This window comes from Andrographis paniculata, unplaced genomic scaffold, assembly GCF_009805555.1.
Source record: "Andrographis paniculata isolate CXL003 unplaced genomic scaffold, ASM980555v1 Contig33END, whole genome shotgun sequence".
NCBI classification, from domain to species: Eukaryota; Viridiplantae; Streptophyta; class Magnoliopsida; order Lamiales; family Acanthaceae; genus Andrographis; species Andrographis paniculata.
In genome coordinates this window covers 306,490-327,714 of record NW_026137566.1, presented here as the reverse complement: position 1 = coordinate 327,714, position 21,225 = coordinate 306,490, and the positions used below count along the sequence as shown (strand labels likewise).

The 21,225-nt window shown below is 33.0% G+C and overlaps 3 protein-coding genes across 5 annotated transcripts; 2 read left to right on the top strand and 1 right to left on the bottom strand.

Annotated features, from left to right (window-relative positions):
* The first annotated feature begins 592 nt into the window (after positions 1-592).
* On the top strand, positions 593-4,516 carry LOC127248272 (methionine aminopeptidase 2B-like). 2 transcript variants are annotated; one of them, XM_051270544.1, is made up of 12 exons: positions 593-759; positions 941-1,084; positions 1,344-1,380; positions 1,460-1,567; positions 1,873-1,972; positions 2,073-2,218; positions 2,331-2,422; positions 2,545-2,639; positions 2,756-2,852; positions 3,178-3,321; positions 3,402-3,619; positions 4,248-4,516. In XM_051270544.1, exons 2-12 carry the CDS (start codon positions 952-954, stop codon positions 4,356-4,358), a joined length of 1,281 nt encoding a protein of 426 aa, XP_051126501.1. In that variant the 5' UTR covers positions 593-759; positions 941-951; the 3' UTR covers positions 4,359-4,516. The 2 variants fall into 2 exon arrangements, with proteins under 2 accessions (XP_051126501.1, XP_051126502.1); XM_051270545.1 differs by having other exon boundaries at positions 593-771.
* Positions 4,517-9,316: 4,800 nt separating this feature from the next.
* Positions 9,317-13,415, top strand: LOC127248270 (UDP-rhamnose/UDP-galactose transporter 2-like). The gene is made up of 5 exons (XM_051270541.1): positions 9,317-9,858; positions 10,959-11,143; positions 11,843-12,043; positions 12,141-12,302; positions 12,820-13,415. The coding sequence occupies exons 1-5, from the start codon at positions 9,729-9,731 to the stop codon at positions 13,186-13,188; spliced, it is 1,047 nt and encodes a 348-aa protein (XP_051126498.1). The 5' UTR covers positions 9,317-9,728; the 3' UTR covers positions 13,189-13,415.
* A 362-nt stretch (positions 13,416-13,777) lies between these two features.
* On the bottom strand, positions 13,778-21,210 carry LOC127248269 (pentatricopeptide repeat-containing protein At1g76280). Of its 2 annotated transcripts, XM_051270539.1 has the most exons (16): positions 21,062-21,210; positions 20,879-20,957; positions 20,536-20,590; positions 20,163-20,362; positions 19,904-20,011; positions 18,604-18,786; positions 17,727-18,236; positions 17,429-17,524; positions 17,163-17,336; positions 16,115-16,342; positions 15,888-16,019; positions 15,615-15,803; positions 15,053-15,172; positions 14,529-14,957; positions 14,101-14,197; positions 13,778-14,018 (listed from the first exon to the last, which is right to left on the bottom strand). In XM_051270539.1, exons 1-14 carry the CDS (start codon positions 21,067-21,069, stop codon positions 14,559-14,561), a joined length of 2,481 nt encoding a protein of 826 aa, XP_051126496.1. In that variant the 5' UTR covers positions 21,070-21,210; the 3' UTR covers positions 13,778-14,018; positions 14,101-14,197; positions 14,529-14,558. The 2 variants fall into 2 exon arrangements, with proteins under 2 accessions (XP_051126496.1, XP_051126497.1); XM_051270540.1 differs by lacking the exon at positions 21,062-21,210 and having other exon boundaries at positions 20,163-20,394; positions 20,879-20,959.
* Between the last annotated feature and the right edge of the window lie 15 nt (positions 21,211-21,225).

Genomic DNA, 21,225 nt, shown 5'->3' with positions numbered 1-21,225 from the left:
ACTATATTTCTCAATTCAAAATCCAAACATCCAATCAAAGGCACCTTTAATTGGTAAGGCCTAGGCCGACATCACTAGTGTCTTTTGTAAAATAACATATCATATTTAATATATAAAATATAATATTATTTTTTTATAAAATATTAATTAATAATTATTTTATTTAAAATGTAAAGAAATATATTGAGTTTATTCATTCTAAAAAAACATATTATCTTCAATAAAAATATAGTATTACATTATTTTAAAATAATCTCTCTCTAAAAAATAAATATCACTTCTTTGTTATTAAAATATTTGTTTTTTTAATATTTTACAAAAAAATAATAATATATTTTTTATTATAAATAATTAATGTATTTTATATAAAAAATAGAAAAAGGAAAATCTATATATTTTTTACCTTAATATAATTGAAATAATTAATAATTTGTTAAAATATATTTTAATTTGTTACGTAAATTAATATATTAAATAAAAATATTTTAAAAAACTACAGGTGCATTTATACAGTAAAAGATAATTAATATCAGAATTCACCATCCAACGGCGGATCATATTGTAAATCAATTAGCAGATCGACGGCTACGATTCAATACAGAACAAACTTGAGCAAGGAGATCCGCCGCCCTACACGTATATATCTCTGTCTGAACAAAACGGAGGCAGAGGAAATCTGCCCACCCAGCACCGTCGGCGATCACCGTCGGCCGCCGAGAACTTGGATTCCTACACCAGCTGTTACTGCGCGCGCTGCAGGTCCCCCAATTTGTATGCTATATTTTTTGTTTCGCGGTCTTTTTGAACTCTAGAATCAGTCGGAACCCTATTTCCGTGTCTGTGACTATACATGTATTGATTCCATGTGTCAATTGTTTGATCATGTGTGTGCCAGTTAAATTGCGGTTCGTAACTATAAATTGTGGTTTCGATTGCGTAGTTAAAACCGATATGGCGACGGGAGAGAGTTCCGTTGAAATGAGTCAGGAGGTGGAAGCGCCTGAACTCTCTAATGGAAGTGGCGAAGCGACGAGTAAAATTGAGGAACGGGAAGATGTTGAGGAAAAAACTGATGGAACACAAGGTAAAGCCTATGGCTTTGGCTGCTATGTTTGTATGCACCTATGAGTTTCTTTTGGAGTTTTTTTGATAAAAGAGTTGAATTTGAATCTTGTGTGAATCGAATGAATATAAATAGAGGTGAAAATTATTCAAGTTTTAGAATCTTGATTTGTACGAATTTGGATTTTTTTATACAAATGGAATGAGCATTGTAATGTTCTAAAAAAGTCTGTATTACAGAATAAGGGATAATAATAATACATTGCTAATGAACATTGCAGAAGCAGCAAAGAAGAAGAAGAAAAAGAATAAAAGCAAGTGAGATAAAGACAAAAACTTTTCAAGTATTTCCCTCTCTAATATGGAGTCTACTAACTATTGGATCACACATTCGCAGGAAGAAAAAAGAGCCCCCTCAACAAACTGATCCGCCAACCATTCCCGTGGTTGAACTTTTTGCATCTGGAGAGTTTCCAGAGGGTGAAATTCAACAGTACAAGGATGAGTATGTGCCAATGTAGATTTCATATATATATATATATATATATGTATATGTGTTGTATGATCTTCTCTGGTATTTGTCAAGTGCTAGTGCAATTTCCAGTTCCATACACTGATTTTGTATATATTTTCCTTGTCAATGCATTTTGCATCTTTAGCAACTTCAACATTGTTTTCATGCTCATGTTGGTTGCTAGTAGCTATCTACACTATACATGAAAAGCCTGATTTCATTCCAGCACAAATCTCTCTTTCTTTGGGTTGCTGAAAACTGAAACTAGGGTTTTCATATATGATGTTACAATGTAGTAATTTGTGGAGAACAACATCTGAGGAAAAGAGAGAATTAGAACGATTGGAAAAACCAATTTATAATTCAATTCGACGTGCAGCTGAGGTCCACCGTCAGGTATCTTAACATATATTTGGTATCAAGTATTCTTGCATTCAGGTTGAAGAATTTGCATTTTGCTAGAGTTCCTCCAAGTTAAATCTTGCAATGCTTGTAGGTTCGAAAATATATGCAGCAAATAATGAAGCCAGGGATGCTGATGATTGATTTGTGTGAGACCTTGGAGAACACGGTTCGCAAATTGATTTCTGAAAATGGTTTAGAAGCAGGCATTGCATTTCCTACGGGTTGCTCTTTGAACTGGTAATAATGATCAATTCAATCTAATATTAGTACTTTTCTTTGTCTAGGTTTTGAGTCTTTTACAATCCGTTTTTGTATTTTGGTGTATCATCTTTCTGGTTTTGTATTTCAGGGTTGCTGCTCATTGGACGCCAAATTCTGGAGACAAAACAGTACTTCAATACGATGATGTGATGAAACTGGATTTTGGAACTCATATTGACGGTAATATAGCCTGTGCACTTGTTGTCTGACACCATTGATGTTGATTGGTGCCTTCTGTGAGACCATCTATGAACTTTAAAGTTACCAAAAGTACTGCATCCAACACTGCCATTTATTTTCAGGGCACATTGTGGATTGTGCATTTACTGTTGCATTCAACCCCATGTACAACCCACTGCTTGAAGCAGCGCGTGAGGCTACTAATACGGGAATTAAGGTGAGTGGCTGGCATGATTTATCATGGATTTTTCCTGTTTTTTTTTTTGTAAATGACTTTACTCTAAGCTTAGGAGAACAAGTGGCATGTGATTAAGCATTTTGTTTCTGAGACAGGAAGCTGGAATTGACGTGCGTCTGTGTGATATTGGTGCTGCAATTCAAGAGGTGATGGAGTCATATGAAGTTGAAATTAATGGAAAGATGTTCCAAGGTATAACTTTAAATTGCCATTCCAAGCAGCTTGTGGGAGATTAGTGCCGTGCTGTCTCTCACAAATGTTTTAACTTAAATGAAAATTTCCGGTTCATGTTTGTGTTTTATCAAGTTAATCTATTTAATGCTTCAAGTAACAAGAAGTAGAATAGATGCTTTATTGATATTTTTAAATTTTATGACTTTTCTCCTTATTGATGATTCTTAGAACTATTGTATAATCGAAGTGGTTTTGGAATGTCATAGCCTGTATTTCAATAATTATCTAAACTATGGTGATTCTAGTTATTCTAATAATTTGGATCGCTCGGCTTTTCTGGCAGTCAAATGTGTTCGAAACCTGAATGGCCATAGCGTCGGGCAATACCAAATCCATGCAGGAAAATCTGTTCCCATTGTTAAAGGAGGAGAGCAAACAAAAATGGAAGAGGGAGAATTCTATGCCATTGAAACTTTTGGATCCACAGGTTTCACATTCTCCTTTTTTCTGTTTAATGCGAAGGTAGTTTCTGAATTTATTTTAATCGGATTTGTTTCTTGTATGCAGGGAAGGGATTTGTCCGTGAAGATCTAGAATGCAGCCATTACATGAAGAACTTCGACGTCGGTCACATTCCACTGCGGATGCCCAGATCGAAACAGCTGCTGGCAACAATTAATAAGAATTTCTCTACATTGGCGTTCTGCAGGCGCTATCTAGATCGCCTGGGAGAAACCAAGTACTTGATGGCACTAAAGAACTTGTGCGATGCGGGCATAGTCCAGGTACTAATTATTCGACTATTAGTTGCTTTATAGCTTTATATGACAGGTTAGAAAAGGATGTTCTTACATCCATTACCGACAATCTTGAATTCAGTAGCTTAGTTTGTTTAAATGCAGTTTTTATGAGTGTTTTGAGGCGTAAATAGTGAGTTTTTTGTTGGTTTAAATAGCACATAGCCGCCACCCAACATTGCCTTTTTCATTATTGATAAAAGAAAATGATTGAAATATAATAAAAATGTACAAAACATCCTGTGTTTTATTTATTGCGAGCAAACTTTACATTAACACAAGAAGGTTTCATGCAATAAATAAAACACAAAGTGTTTTATGCATTTTTACTAAAAACACAATGGGGTAATATATAATTTACCCTATTTTGAATGGAAAATATACCTATATGTATGTTTCTATTGTTATGTTTACAATAAAAATAGGTTTTCAATGTTATGTTTTGAATGAAAAATAAATTTTATTTTACTATATATGCAATGTGAATTGTTGAGCACTTTATCTTTGAGTCAGAGATATAACTATAAGAATTTAAGTCACTGTTCTGACATCCCATGATATTTGCTAAGGTTGTGAATCATTTTCAATACTCCATTTGTTTTACCGTGTTTGGCAGCCGTATCCTCCACTCTGTGACATCAAGGGTAGCTATGTCGCGCAATATGAACATACAATTTTACTTCGTCCAACGTGCAAAGAAGTAGTCTCGCGAGGATCTGACTACTGATCAAGAGCCCCTAGGTACGCCTATGTAGCTCCAATCTTAAGTATTTAAGAATTCTCTACATCTTTGTGATATCCTAAAAAAGCCAAAAACTATTGGGGATCCCTTTCTTTCGTGAGCATATGTTATAATTTAAGGATTGTTTTCTTGATTGCTCGGTAGTAACTGTTGACAAAACATCCCCACCCGCACCCCGGCCGGGTTTTTTCTACCAGTTTTTCCTTGCATTTGTTCTATGAGTAGTTTTGTTAATGACTCGTAGAATTAATTAGATTTGACTCCACTGTGTTTTGATTTTTGGTTTAGACCGTTGGTGTGACATTTTATTAGAAATAGAAAATATATCAGGATGTTCACTTGGTTAGATGAATTGATTGTTTGTTTGTTTGTTTGTGCGCGGTTGATAATATAAAAAATAATATTTTTGGTTGAATAGTTATTTTTTATGAGTGGATAATATATATTATATTAATGTGTTTATATTTATATTTTTCAATAATATTTATGGAGAATTGTATTATTGAGAAATATTATTTGAACAAACTAAATATGTTTTATTTTGAAATTGTCAGATTGAATACTATGTATTTTGATTTCAAATCAAAACCATACGCATCTATAATAGGAGTGGTAAATGTAAGTCTGGATTATTATTATTATTATTATTTTTCATAAAATATTATATTAAAATACTATTTAAATAAAAATTTAAATTAATATTTTATTTCAAAATAACTTCAAATCACAATCAAATAGGTGTGTTTGTTTGTTTGTTTTTTTTTTTTTTTTTTTTTGTAAATAAAAGATTATACTATTCAGTTTATAGAATTTATAATAAAAATACTACTATATTTTATAAAATACTACAGTAAAGTATTATTGATTTTTTTTTAATAAAATCAGTATTATTCTTTTTTTTTTATTATTATTATTTAACACACTGATTTTATTTTTTATTTTTATAAATAAGTATATAATCTTATATATAATATTTAAAAAATAATTAAATAATAAAAAAATTCCTGGAACAGACCCAACCTAAGCTGAACACAGGCCCGGTAAGATAATATCCCTTCCTATTATTTATTAGTCATTACAACTGCTTTTAATTGAATGCTTCGCTAACACATATAGATAGAGATAGAGATAGTATAGTACAGTACTATATTAAATACTAACACTTAAATATTATACCATACTTTGTATATATAGGCAAGCTTAATTGCGCGTTATTTTGATTATCAAATTAAATACAATAAAGATGAACTATAAATATATTATTATAGACATCTCACTGGATTAGGATTCATACTATTTATTTATTTTAATTGTTAAATTGAACATATGTTTTTTTAGGCTGATTATAGTGTTGATTTGGATTAATAATTACTCCCCCCCGTCTCACGTTAGATGTCTGGGTCAATGTAGATACGAGAATTTATAATAAGTATAGTTAGTATTATCTTATATAAATAATTATAGATTAAAGTTAAAGATAACTAATTAGTTTAATTAAAATTAAAAAAATTAAATTAAAAAATTTAAAATGAGATTAAAGTGTATAATTATTTTTCAAAAACAGCTGGACGAATAAAAACATGGTAAATGGTAGGTGGGACGGAGGGAATAATATTTAGTAATAGCATACATAATATATTATTAGAATTGAAACATTTGTATCACATTCATTTTATCTAGTAAATAATAATATTAAAAATATTAAAATGAAGTAGATACAAAATAATATAAGCGTATTATAAAAATCGATAAAAGAAATATATCAAGTAGTGATGGAAAGAGTATTATATTTTAAATGAAAAAAATATTATAAGTGAGAAAAAATAAAAATAAAATTCAAATTCAAATTCAAATTTTAAATACTCTTATTTTAATATCGAAAGAAATAAGGAGATAAATACGAAAACCCCTCATGTTCATAGACGGACAGGCAGCCGATGTTGAAGGAAAAGTAGGGTGGAATTTTACTCCACTTAGCACGTGTGACGTCACGTGTTTTGTAGGAAAAAGCTCCCTTCATTTCGTATTAATTCAGTCAATACGTCTATTCGAAATCAATTTATTTAAGGGTGTGTTTGTTTCAGAGATTTTGTCCAAAATTCACTATTTATTTAATTTTTTTTTAAAAAATATCGCATCAAATATTTATTTTTTATTTTTTATATTATTTGTTGGAACAATATTTTTCTCCAACTTTTTTTGGCATATGGTTCTTCTTGTTTTTCCTCTGCTGCCTTTCTTTGTTTCCATTCAGGTCATTTCAACAGACTGCAACTCTGCTGGTCTACTCTTCTCGATTTGGGAAGCTTAAAAGAGACAAAAAGAATGAATTTTGGGGTGGTCAACCTTTGACAGAATTCATGCAGGAATACATCATTCCACTTTCGTGTAAAGGGTTTTAATTGAGTTTGTCCTGTATGCTTTGTTTGGCTGCTTCTTGGTTTTGTTATGTGGGAAGTATTGTGGTAGTTGTATGGGTTTAGAGAGAGAGAACTGTTGTGAGAGAAAGTAAGTTAAATCATCTCAACCCCAACCCTTCCCTTCTCCATGCATTGAAAGAGTGTTAGACACATTTACTTGCCGGAGACATTGTCGGAGGAAGAAGAGATTGGAAATCCGATCAGGAGATTCGTCCAAAGTCTGAGCAACCTTGCTATCTGCTAGTTGTCAGTACGAGTTCGTGACAACTTATACCTGTGGAGGGATTTTCTTAGGTGGTTTGCATTATAGTATGAGATAAAGGAGTTTTGGGCTGTTTAGTTCATAATCAACATTGATTAGTGAACTTCTCCTGGATTGGAATCCCCCGGATGTAGGTTGGTTATAACCGAACCGGGTTACTAAATATCTTGTCTTTTATTGCTTTGGATTTTGTTCTTATTTCGTTGACAAGATAATGTTACAACTGTGATTTTACCACGCTTCGGGAGTTGGCCCATTTGGAAAAGTGTACAAGAATTTATCGGGGTTGCACTTATTCCATCCCAACATTATTCTAAAAATCAATTTTACATTCAAAATATCACATCAAAGCCTATTTATATCACATCATACGACTATTGTAATTCAAAATTTTTACTATTCAAATCTCAATTCAAAATCCAAACTTCCAAACAAACACACCCGATAATTACTCTGTCCATCTTGTTAAAATTCTTATTTAACTTTTACGTCATTGTACTTAACATTAATAATATTTTTGTTTTTATATAATTTTTTGCAAAAATATTATTATAATAAATACTAATAAAATATTTTTGTCAATTTTCTTTAATTTATACAATATTTTCATATAATAATTAATATATAAAACATGCAAAAAGTAAATAAATTTTATAGCGGAACGAAAGTATTTTTTTATTTAGTTATTGTGATTTTTATGTAATTTAATTTGTTTTACCATTTATATATCATTACAAAAATATTATGATCATTAAAAAAATAAATTTGATTTTGTATTATTTATTTTAGTCTATCTAGTATATCTAACATAAAATATTAAACAAACACATGTGATTGTTATATATTTAAAAATCATGTTAAATCATAAAAAAGAAATATGTATTTTTATAAGATTCTGCTTTAAAAGAAAACTAAAAATATAAATTTTTAAATGATCACACTTTTTATTTTTAATTTTTAAATTTTGTTCACATATATTATATATTTGTGGTAAAACTGTACACAATATCATGTACAAAATTAAATATTAAATATAATATTTAAGAATATTTTGGATTTAAAATAAATAAATAAATAACGATTGAAGTAAATTTTTTAATTAATATAAAAATATTTTTGAATTTAATATTTTAAAATATAAATATATTAAATGTTAAAGTATTAATTCGAGTCTACAAAACTACACATCCTACAATATTGTCAATACTTAGATTTGGTATTTAAAGTCAATTAACTATTAATATACATAATATAATAATATATATATATATATTTATTTATTGTATAAGATTTTGAAAATTACATCTTCTTGAATATTCGTCGGCACATAAGCATTTATTGAAACAACCTTCCTTTCTAGAAATAATAATAAATAAAATAAGTCATTGTCAGTTATTTATTTTTTATTATTTTTATCTGAATCAATTTAAATATTTATTAAGAAAATATAAATATAAACCCAACATATCCCATATTATTGTATGAAAAAATATAAATATTTAATATAATTCTACATATTTTAATAAATAAATATCTATATAGAAAAATACTTCTTTCGTCCATTTTCTATTATCCTAAAGTATATTTACACGGTTTTTTAGGTGATTATTTTTCCTTAGTGTATATGGTAGAGATTAAAAATAATAAATGAATTAAGGGTAAAAATATAAAATTTGTGTTTAAAAAAAAATAGGACAATAGCTATTGAAAGTCCAAATAGAAAAGTAGAACATTAGTTTGCGGACAGAGGGAATAATAAAATTTAAACATTAAAGAAAACACTAAATAAAGTCATATCTTATATTTAAAGTACTTTCTTTTAAAACTTAAACTTATTTGGTTTGTGATTAAATTTATTTTAAGGTGATGTTTTTTTTTTTTAAAAAAAAATATATTTATTGAAAACAAAAATTAAATGGTAAAATTTTTTATTTGATATACAAATCAAACAATTAGAATTCAAAAATTAATTTTGTACATGCAATACTTATTTTTACTATTACAAATTTTTATCTAATATAAAAAAATTATTAAAAATGATTTTAAAAAATAAAAATTTAATTTGATATTAAATAAAAAATCACAAATAATAAAATCTCAATCAACACTTTTGATGACTTACCCTATTTTATAATCAGAAATATATATAATTAAATTCGAATCCCAAAATAAATGAAATAATATACAAACAGAGATAGGTATAGATATACATACATATATATATAGAGAGAGAGAGAGTGAGAAAAGAGAAAGAGAGAAGAAATACAGAATAAACTTACCGTACAAACAATTTGAATTAAATGCTCCATAGTTAGAGAGAGAGAGAACAGAGGAGAGCATCTGAGCATGGAAATGAGCTGTTTTTTGGAAGAAGGTTTTGCTTTGTGATTCCTTCAGATCTGAACAATTCTCTCTCTCTATATCATCGCCACCAGATCTCTCATTCCTCGCCGGATTTCCCCCGCCGGCGCGCTCGGTCAATGTAACTAACATTATCTGCACCGACGCCGCCTCATTCTGGAATTTCCGCGAGTTTCGGTTTGGTTTGAGCGCGGCGGATCTGGAAATCGAATTTTTCTGTCGGTTCTGAACTCGTGTTGATTTGTCGGCGGCGGCGGTGGTGGTTGTGTTGCAGATAGTGATAATTAATATAATTTGGAGATTTTTGGGAGAATGGAAGGGGAGAAGAAGTCGTCGGCGGTTTCCGATGTAGGGGCGTGGGCTATGAATGTTGTTAGTTCTGTTGGAATCATCATGGCGAATAAGCAGGTCATGTCTTCCAGCGGATACGCTTTTAGCTTTGGTTAGTTCCACACTTACACCTCCCAATTTTTGCGCTGATCCTTTGTTATTGATTCTGTATTTCTACTGCTCGTTCGTTTTTCTTAGATCTCCTCCAAAAATTGATTCAAATTCTGTATTCTGTTATGCCAATCTCCTTTTAGCATAAATTAGATAACCTAATTGTTCATCACTTCTTTAATATTGTATGACATCAGTTCCTAATCAATCCTATATCGTTTCGGATCTCTTGCTGAACCTGATTATGCAGCCTTATTTATTTATTTTTTTAATTTTTTAAAGATGGATGGATAAATGAACACTATTTACTCTGTAACAGGTTTTCTTGTGGGGTTTAACACACGCAAACTATGGTTTAACTTTTTCTTTTGTTTGATTAATATATAATCAGTGGACATATCTACATTGTATTTAATATGATTCAACATGTGGCATGTTAAATTTCTTATGTGGCTCAATGGATTTGTTATAACGGTTCGATAACAGTACTACTTTAGATAATCTTTATCTTGCAACTTTACTGCATGTTTTAATGGATTTGATATATGTTTAGGTAACAGGGTTACTTTGATCCATTGAAAAGTAGTTTGAAGGAACTAAACATTAAGCACATGTTTACTATAGGATATTAACTGATCTTTATGTTGTAGTTTACTGCCTAAAGTTATCTAGTCTCCTACAATAAAGAAATATTAAGTGATACAGCATACATACATTCAAGGGTTTCCGATAAAAAAAAAATAAAAGGGTTTATGTAAGGCAGTCATTTATTAACTTCAGTTGTTTCTTTTTTGATTCCTATGTTTTTTTTTGGGGCGGGAGATGCTAAAATATGCACTGCTATGAAATCTAATTCAAGAACAAAAAGGTTCTATGTTCTGAAGTGATGGTCCTTGTTTTGTATCCAATCGAAGCTGGCCCATTGGAGTTTCCTTATCACACTTGATGTTTTACTTCATTGAAAACCTTCAAGAAAGTTGAAATTTTCATTCTGTTGTGTAAAATGTTGCGTGGTTCAACTCTGTGATGTCTGATTAATCTTCACATATTCCAAACTCAAATTTGACGATTAATTGTTATTTCTTGTTCTGCTTTCTGCAGCCACAACATTGACTGGTTTCCATTTCGCTGTTACTGCACTTGTCGGCATGATATCTAATGCCACGGGGATGTCCTCTTCAAAGCACGTCCCGCTGTGGGAACTTATCTGGTTTTCGATTGTAGCAAATATGTCTATCACTGGGATGAATTTTAGTCTCATGCTAAACTCGGTTGGATTTTACCAAGTATGATTCAATACCACTCCTCCTATATGTTTGTTCTTAGGTACATGGCAACTTTCAAATAGTACTTTCAAGTGTTACTTGCTCTCTTAATCTAGTTACGTTTTGATGTCATTTTTGTCGAGTGTAAAATATGTTTCTTCAAACCCGTAAGTTACTGAACGGAAAATTGGCGCAACTCTTTAAACTAATGAAACCCAAGACATTCAGTACTTGTATTTTTTTTGTACCTTTCTGTTTCGTGCTCTCTGCATAAAGAATATCGGCATTTAGCATTTCTGCATCTAAGTTTTTATTGACTTTGTTTGGATTACAACTATGACGCCTTGAAAATTTATTTTAAGTATCACGAAAAGGGTACTTGATTATGCTTATGCAATCATATTGATAGGAAAGGAAATTTAATTGAAAAAATATTTTGTAACGGTGATTGTGGTATTAATATGGTTGCGCGAGCTCATTTCTATCGATTTCATATTGTTCTGAATCCTAAATCCGATTGGGTCTGAACTTCATTACATATCGGCATTACTTGTACCCTTTGTTAGTCACATTTTTGCATAAATTTCTTACTAGAGCAAAGTCTTGATACTTTCTTGTCTAGAACCAATTTGTCAAATATATAATAATAATAATTATTATTATAAAAATATTGTTCTTTTTTCTCTGGATCGAACTAATCTCGTCTTTCTTTTGGTGTAGATCTCAAAATTGAGTATGATTCCAGTGGTCTGCGTAATGGAGTGGATCCTTCACAATAAGAAGTACTCCAATGAAGTTAAAATGTCCGTCATAGTTGTTGTTATCGGCGTTGGTGTTTGTACTGTGACTGATGTCAAAGTTAACGCCAAAGGATTTCTATGCGCTTGTGTTGCAGTTTTGTCAACATCTTTACAGCAAATTGTGAGTACGATTCATCGATAAGTGGTACACATATATATATATATATATTTTGTACATTTATGCTTGTGAATAATTGATGGTATGCTTTTTATTACAGTCGATCGGCTCGTTGCAGAAGAAATACTCGATCGGATCCTTCGAACTATTAAGCAAAACAGCTCCTATCCAGGCCGCGTCTCTCCTCGTGCTCGGTCCCATAATCGACTACTACCTTTCCGGAAAATTAATTTTGAACTACAAGTTCACCCCTGCAGTCGTAGTAAGTATCCCTTTCGATTTCCTGAAACTAGAGCTGTAAAACAAACGAACAGTTTGCGAGCTTGGCTCGGCTCGTTTGAGCTCGTTAAGAACTCATTCGTTAAACTAAACGAGCTGAACACGAAAATAAATTTTGGCTCGTTATGTTCACGATCGAGCTCGAGCTTGTTCGCGAACGTTCGATAATATTTATTAGAAAAATTAAATTAATTTTTTTTTATATTTAATAAATATATATTTTTATAAATATTATATTTTATTCTATTTTTTAATTTAAATTTATTAATAAAAATTATAATTATGATTAACTGAATTTAAATTTTTTTAAATAAATAAAATAAATTCTAACATGAACAAAAATTTTACTAAATCAGCCGAGCTAAAACAAAAATTTCAACTCGTAAAGAACGAATATGAGTCGAGCTCGAGTCCTTAAATATGATAAGCTCGACTCAGTTCTGCTCCGTTACAGTTCTACCCGAAATGAAATCTAACGAAAAGTCGGTCTACATTCGCAGCTGTTCATCCTCTTATCATGCACGCTTGCCGTCTTCTGCAACGTGAGCCAATACCTCTGCATTGGTCGATTCTCAGCCGTCTCGTTCCAAGTTCTGGGCCACATGAAGACCGTGTGCGTCCTGACTCTCGGGTGGGTCCTGTTCGACTCCGAGCTGACATTCAAGAACATCTCCGGGATGGCCGTCGCCATCGTCGGGATGGTAATTTACAGCTGGGCCGTCGAAATAGAGAAACAACAGCAGGGAGTTATTCCCAAGTCGATCCCGAACGCGAAGAACAGCCTTACTGAGGAGGAATTACGGCTGCTGAAGGAGACTGTCGACGCCTCGTCGGAGGTTAAGGACTCCGACGGATCGATGAAGGTATAGGCACTTCTGATCTTTCTTATCTGGGTGATTATCATTGTTGTTTTTTTCTCTATAGTATTGTTATAGTTGGTGTAGTATAATGTTAATGTTATAAACGTTTTGTGTGTGTGTTTTTTTGGTTTGGTTTGGCTGTGTCCGTTTTTATTAGAGCTGCGAGTTTGTTGCTGTTGCTATTCCAGACTCTGAGAAAAAAATCAAAAAAGCGTATAGAGAAAAATATATGGAAATTTGGGTACAAAACGCGCTTTATTAGTTCTGTGGAGTGTGTGCGTATTTATTAACTATTATTATTATTATTATTATTATTATTACTTTATTTATTTTTGGTATGTGCTATAAATAATGTTTAGTACATTTTAGGGTTTTTTGTTTACCGGTTAGGATGGAATTGGTATGGTTATTTTTGTATTTTAATTAAGTGGTTATTTTATTACTGTTGAAGTTATAAAAAATGCATATAAACATTAATGTAAAAACAATAAAAATTAATAAAAAAACACAAATTTTTTCTGCTATAGTATTTTTACAATTCCAGACGCTTAACGAACAAAAGCATTTAACCATAAGTACTAGTAATGAGATGAGCAAATTACAGAATCACCCTCCTCTTCCATTTCATAATCTTCAATGATCATTATTGAGTGATTATCTTCCGTTACATCAAATAAATTAGCGTATGTATAAAACTACAATCAAAAAGTATTTAGCATTCAACAGACGTACCAGCAGCAGAGCAAGCAAAGAGCTCGTCGCGGTGCCTCGTCTCATCGGCACGAGTGTCATTGCAACATCGTATCACCTTGTAATGCCCGTCGCTCCGCCTCCAATATCTGCAACAACGGATGAAAAAAAGATCTCGACCAGTAGGATGATAAGAAAAGTAATCAACACCACAAGCCTCGATGGGACAACCTGTATGATGCCGCGACGTCTCCATCCACATATGTTGTCAGGAAAATTGAAAGAAAGGGATACGGCGCCAACTTTTTGTCAAAGATATTCACACAATCTGCATGGAATTATGCAGAAGCTGATGTTTTTACTGTTAATATGCTAAATCGATATATTCAGTATAGTATGATAATACCCCAAATATAGCGCGACAACATATAAAAAATAAAACCAATTTAGGTTAATATACTATTATTGTATAAAAGCTAAATAGAAGAAGATGGCGTCGAACCAGTAGTAAAAAGAAATTCAGCCCCCCGCCCCCTATCCAAAATATTTGGAGGCTAGTTCTGCCACTAACCATGTGTTGTGTGATCATCAGAGGGTGAATCACTACAACGTGCCAAGTGCCGACTAGGGATAATTAGTGCAAGAGTGAGCTATAGTACCTTGTTTGTTTGTCGCCACCTTTAGGACAATTATCCATTATGTTCAGACATGTGGTTGCGCGAAAGCCGTCTTGCCCAAAGGCTTTGATTTGGCGACCACGATATCGGAAACCCGAGAGTGGCGCACCATCTCAAATACAGGAGGGCGGTGGCGAGGTATTCCGAATCTTTGAAAACCTTCATTATCTGTGATTCGGCTTCCAGGTCTTCGGAAAATAATAAATCCTCGTACTCTGACGGGAGCTCTTCGAGAGTGTCGTCTTCCTCGGACATCATTCTCATACATAGAACCTGCAGTGCTTCCATGGCGGTGCTGTAATAACCATTGTTTACATACGCAAGGAAAACGTGACTGCAGGTAGATGGATTGGGCTGGATTTTAGCTTGATGCATCTGGTCTGTGATCAGCTCAATGACGTCGATTCTTCCCTGAAAATTATTTAATGGCAAATAATTGTTAACAAATCGAAATTCCTATCTTGGAAGTAGGGTATGGTTATGGAGGTTGTTTGAAAACAAATTACCTTCTCACAGGCTACTGAGAGGATAGTATTATACAGAACTACATCAGGTAGAAGTCCCTTCGAGCACGCCTGATCGAGTAGCTGAAGTGCTTCATCGAAATTATTAGAATTCAGCTGAGCCTGGAAAATAAAAGAGATTTCACTTATTAAGAAAAATGATGTTTTTAATAATTCAATGCGCCGAGGAAGTATAAGAAATGATAAATATATCAATATACTTCTGCATAATCTACACTTTTAACAAGAAGTGAAAAGGCAATGAATACGAGCATTTGCTAACAAACACGAACATTAATCAGCATTCATCATGCATTTGTTCTGTCATTTTCTGCCGTTAGCTTAAGCCAGGGTTCGATTCATTTTCTAACTCACTTCCTAGCATAGCAATAAAATCTTCTCTTAAAAACTAGTGAGTGATTATTGCAAGAGAAGTCTTAAACAAGACCTGAAAAATTCATGAATCTTATTTAAGAAATTGTTCTGAGACCAAAACTATTTCGAACTTTTTATTAACAGTTTAACATCAAATAGAATTTGTACGACTTGAGTTGAAGGATAATACCTTTATCAGGGCGGTATAAGTTAGTACATCCGGGAAGATACCGTGCTGGATCATCCTGGAGACCAGTGCACAAGCAGAGCTGTAACATGTCATAGTGCTACAACAATTGATCATGATCTTATAAGTCGCTGCGTCGGGAGAGGGTCCACTTGAAATGATGCTCTTGAATATCTCAACAGCTAAGCGGCTCTAAACCAAAAGATTTTCGTCAGTAATTAGATGCTTAAAAGTATAGTCCACAAAGACTATATATATATATATATAAATACCTACCTCTTTAGCCTTAACGAGCACATGTAGAACAGTGTTGTATATAGAAATGTCTAAAGGACTATTTCTGTTCTCTGCGACATGTAGGTGCTTAATCATCTCCTTAATCATTCCTTCCATTCCGAGAGCTTTAAGCTGCACAAAATTTACGTGGCGCTAACTGCCCATTTCGATAAAGGAAGCTTATTTACGTTCTATTACAAATAAATATGTAGTGAAAAAACACCTACCAGATTCTGCATGGATAGAGGGCTGTGTTGAATGTTCTGCATCATCATATCCTCTTCTATGATTGATATCCTTTTAGCGGTAATAGCCTGTGATAGTTCATTTCCATCTTCATACGGTGAATTGACGTTTCCAAATAAGGAGAACATCAGTTCGTATGTTCGGATATCAGGAAGGACCCCCAGCTCTTTCATTTTAGCCAATGCCCAAACACCGCGTTCAGGTAGATCCTGCAACAATTTCAGTGGTGAGATTAGTGGAAGCGAGACTTTTGCAGTCCATCTGAAGAAAGTTCCATGGAAAAATGTATCGTAAATGAAGTTAATTCATTATTGGTGAAAACAGAAAATCTATCATCATTATGATCACTCCAATACCGAGTTTCATTTTCTCGAAATTACTAATGGACTACAAGATCTGAGCTACAGCCACCAGAAAATGAGGAATGCTATAACTTCAAGTTGGAGACATGTTTCAAAATAAATATTCAATATATTTAGGTTTTAGTTATCTATATTATTTTCTATTTTCATGGTAATGTAAGATTTTAGTAAAATTAGTTTTGGTAAAATTACTTTTGTGAACTTCCTATGGGTCATTGTAGCAATTTAGATCCTAAACTTAAAAAAATGGCATATATAATAACATGATGAGTATGCCATTTAATGACCATTTGAGACTCTTCCAGCAATTCAACTATATTTCTTATATACATTTCTCATGCATAGGTAAATCATGCAACTGTCTTTGTACATGACATTATGTTTAAATGCCAAATGGATACATACACACATTTATCATATGTGGGTGGATTTTGGCATACTTGAAGATATATGGTGACCAAAATTTCTAAAAATACTAAATTTAAGTGAAGAAAAAGGTTACTTACCCAAAATTTCATTTTATTTTCAGTTATAAGAATGCATTTATTCTATATGTAAACACAATGTTCCTTTAAACTATTCATTCGGAAAAAATTTCTAGGGTTAAAAAAGCAGCCAGCTGGAATATTGAAGTAGGTACTGACACGTATGCATGTAGGATACTCACTAGAATATGGCATCCCTCAAGGAAAGCATTGAGAGGATAAGGATGACGACAAGATGACATTTGACTCAGGAACTTCTCCGCCAAATCCAGTTCCAAGTCCTTGCTACATCTGACCGATAAAACTGAAAGTGTTGAATCAAAAGGCTTCATATTTTTCTGTTGCATGATTTTTAGCTGCACAAAAGAAACAGTGTACATATGATCATCTTTATCAATGCAAAGAAACATCCTCAGGAAATAACATAATTTTAAGGACCATAGCTTACCACTTCAATGCCATAATGGATATCCTTTACGGACACCAATGCTTTAATGAAGCCGTCATATATATTACGTGACGGGTCCAAGCCAAGATTTTGCATCTGCAGAAAGGCAAAATATTGACTTATGAATATTGATTTCTTTTTGTCTCATCCATAGGTCAGTCATATCTTTATTTTATCTGGTCATCATCACCATCTTTGTTTTTTTCTTTTTTGTTTTTGGTTTAGGGGAAAAAAGTATAATATATAAACATACAAAGAAAGAGACCTTCAATTGAGAAGATCAAATTTAAATACCTACCTGTAACATTAATTGCTTGGCTAACACAACATTTTGCACATTAGCACAACCATGAATGACGTCCCCAAAGGACCACCTCAACAATCTCGTAACTGGACTAGTAAAGGGTTGCTGTGATAAACTTAATTTATCAGCTCCATCAGTGTATCCTAACACCCTCAACTCAGTTCCCACATTTGAGTCTTTTATGCAGTAATGCTCGGAACCACAAGGTAGACAAGTAGAATCATCCTCTCCATTTCTATTACCAGCCAAGTCAAGGCGGGAAGGGATGGGAATGTCCAAACCTAAATCAAACAACTTTCCATCAGCTGTACTAGTGATGTTACATTTCTGCTGGAGAGCCATGGCTACCATTTTCTGTAAAGCCATATATGCAGATTTTAAATCCCTCAACATTGCAAAGGACCATATAAACTTTCGAAGGGTTATAATGCTCAGACTTTGGAGGTTAATACACTCCTTCCAAATATTATGAACTGCGGATAGGTCCTGCTGCAGAACTGCCAACTGAAAAGAAATAGTTAAAAAATAAAGTATATGACAAGAAAACTAAATAGTAAACAACAGCTAAAAAAAACCCAAAAATTTATTCTTTCCCTCGACATTTCAAGCTCATTACCCTCTCCCTGATAGAGAATTTTCTAATAAAGTTGGTGCTGTGTGCACTACTGTTTCCTAAGTTGTCACAGAAGCCAGAGTTTTAAACTTGATAGAGGAATATACAAACACAATAATGATATTATACCACATGAAATTAAATAAATAACAACAGTATGAATATCACACAAACTATGTACATTTAGTTCGCACACATGTTTATTAGGACAGCTGCAAAAACTGATCAAAGTAATGAATGTAAGAACATTGTACATACCTTGAGAAGAAGACCATGAGTTACAAGATTTTTGCCCACACCTTGTACCTCCATCATATGTAAGCATTCATTAGCAAGATCGAAACTATGCATTTGAATGCAGGCCCCCAACAAGGTGTTGTAAAAAGGTAGTGTTGGATATATTTCTGAATTTTCACATTGAAAGCTCAGAATATTAAATGCCTGATGAAAAGTATTTCAGAAGATATCATCCAGCTCATCATGTTCAGAAATGATGATTACACATATAAGATTTATAGAATTTTAAATGGTGACAGCGCTAAAGGTACAGCACAATGAGAAAATGGTCAATCACAGCAACATAAATAGAATTCAAACGGTTGTCAATTTATACAAAAAGTTTCGCAACATTTCAAACGCATGGGGACTAATTTCCACAACATTTAATGTACAGTGTCAGTGTAAAAGTTATTCAAGCGAAATACTGGTGTCTCTCTACCAAAATAAATAATAATCAGGCTATAGACTTGGGGTCGGGCATCATATTACTAGGTGCATTCCAAGTGGAAACTATATTACAGCTTTGTCTTTTCTTTCTCTATCTTCATATATTTGATTTCAAATTTACTGAAATCCAAACCAATCTGTGTTCATCAATCAACCAATTTGTGTTCATTAATCCTGCAAAATTTCATCAAGATTGAGTTCTAATATGCTTCACTCCAACAATGTCATCATTATTATATGAATTCAATGTTTTTATAGATAAATATAGCACTTCATTAATCCATTTCTCCAATATTATGAGGCCCATCTACCATCAGCTTGTAAAGTGTGCTCTATTACATGCTGCCAACCATAGCAATGAATTGAATCATGGTACTTGAGAGCTCAGGTCAACCTCAAGAAATGAGTTGAGCTCAAACTCGAAATATAATATTAGAGTCAAGTTCGCTTGAACTGATAGGAGGATAAAATTGTCATTTTCTACAAAATGATTGTGTATTTCCATAACAATTGTCAATATATACTCAATGCTTGAGTTTGAGCCAAAAAATTAGCAAATGAACTGAGCTTTGCTCAATAAAAGCTCAAGTTGATTGAGCTAGATTCATGACTTTGAAAACTCAAAATTTAATTTGACTTGAGAGTATACTGCAAAGTATAGACAAACACATATGAGTGCTACTTGCTAATATTAGTGAGAGGGAGTGGTACATTTGCAATTTTTATGACCTAACAATGGCAGCCTAACAAATAGGACATGATTTTGTTGAAATCTCATGCACAGCCAACATATGGTCTGATGGTGCAGCAAAATAGTAGCACATGCCATTACCTCTTTTAAATAACCAGCTTTACTGAGAGCTCGGATAGTAAGAAAATAGCATTTTTCACTCAATTCGATATCCTTTTCCTTCATGACTTTCCAAGTTTCCATCACAAACTGCAAACAGTAAAGCATGTATATCAATATCTTGTCCAAGGTGACTAAATAATATTCACTCTGCTACACACACATGACACTTTCCAATTTTACCCACAAGACTGTTAAATGAATTCAATCATACAAGCCAAAAGCAGAGGTACAATCCTACCAATGGATCAGGTTCTGTTGCACAATATTGAAGAATATAAACAAAATCCTTAGCTAGCAATCCTTGACTTGCACTACCAAGCTCATACAACAGCTTTGATGCTTTATTTCTCTCTCCCAAGCGAAGTGCACCAACAATATCCCTCTGAAGTGATCCCATAATATCTTTCAGCCAACAGCCATCAGCATTAAGATTTGCCACTGACACAACAATGTACTCCATTATCAATTGCCTGAGTTGATTTTACAAAAATATAACAGTAAACACCCAACAAAGACTTCTTCTTTGGAGTATCACCGCACAAAGGAACATGAATTGATTTATATGCGCATCATGCAGTAAGTGTTAAAGGTAAATGTAATTTGGTGGTTACCATAAGAAGTCCCAGATGATTGGAATGCTTCAGTATTGCCACCAGCATATCGCCACTGATAATGATTCAAATGAAATTAGAAGACACTGAATAAATTCATTCAATTTCCAAATAAAGATCATTCAAATGACGAAATTCAAAAGTATATAACTAGTAAAAAAGCTCAGCATCCTTATTGTGATAACAAAACTTTTAGTCGAACAAATTTCAAACTTGCATCGAATAAAAAACAACTGGAATCTAATTCAAAGAGGAAAAAAAATAAAAATAAATTAAAAGATGAACTCTTCGCACATTTATCATTGACGCCACAAATTCTAATCACCGAGATTAAGAAAAGCACCTGAAATGAAGAGCGTACAGTGTCTGATCCATTCCAATCGCGAGCTGTGCTCGACAAAAATTTCAGTCGGACGCCCAGCCTGTTCCACCCGATACGAGATTAAAGATGGAGAGAAAGAGAAACAACAGTGGTTCAAGTTCGGAAAAACAGTTCCAGAATGCCTAACAAGCGCCGCAGACTCACCTCCTCATGGCTCTCGACGGAACTTCTTACGCCGGTCCGCTGCCGCCGGCGCGCCGTCTTGGTTGAAAGCAGCGTGCGAAATCAGTAATGGCGGATTGGGCCTTAAGAGAAGCTTCTGTTTGGGCTTTCGATTAACGGGCCAGACTTACTACTCATTATTATTA

What these genes read in the sequence shown, in the direction of transcription:
- LOC127248272 (XM_051270544.1), top strand. Translation starts at nt 952, where the DNA reads ATGGCGACGGGAGAGAGTTCCGTTGAAATGAGTCAGGAGGTGGAAGCG. An exon ending in ATTCAACAGTACAAGGATGA is followed by an intron (nt 1,568 to 1,872) that starts GTATGTGCCAAT and finishes GTTACAATGTAG; the next exon opens with TAATTTGTGGAGAACAACAT. An exon ending in TTTTGGAACTCATATTGACG is followed by an intron (nt 2,423 to 2,544) that starts GTAATATAGCCT and finishes ATTTATTTTCAG; the next exon opens with GGCACATTGTGGATTGTGCA.
- LOC127248270 (XM_051270541.1), top strand. Translation starts at nt 9,729, where the DNA reads ATGGAAGGGGAGAAGAAGTCGTCGGCGGTTTCCGATGTAGGGGCGTGG. An exon ending in CGGATACGCTTTTAGCTTTG is followed by an intron (nt 9,859 to 10,958) that starts GTTAGTTCCACA and finishes TGCTTTCTGCAG; the next exon opens with CCACAACATTGACTGGTTTC. An exon ending in CAACATCTTTACAGCAAATT is followed by an intron (nt 12,044 to 12,140) that starts GTGAGTACGATT and finishes TTTTTATTACAG; the next exon opens with TCGATCGGCTCGTTGCAGAA.
- LOC127248269 (XM_051270539.1), bottom strand. An exon ending in CCAAGCAATTAATGTTACAG is followed by an intron (nt 17,525 to 17,726) that starts GTAGGTATTTAA and finishes GCCTTTCTGCAG; the next exon opens with ATGCAAAATCTTGGCTTGGA. An exon ending in TCCATTATGGCATTGAAGTG is followed by an intron (nt 17,337 to 17,428) that starts GTAAGCTATGGT and finishes TCTTTTGTGCAG; the next exon opens with CTAAAAATCATGCAACAGAA.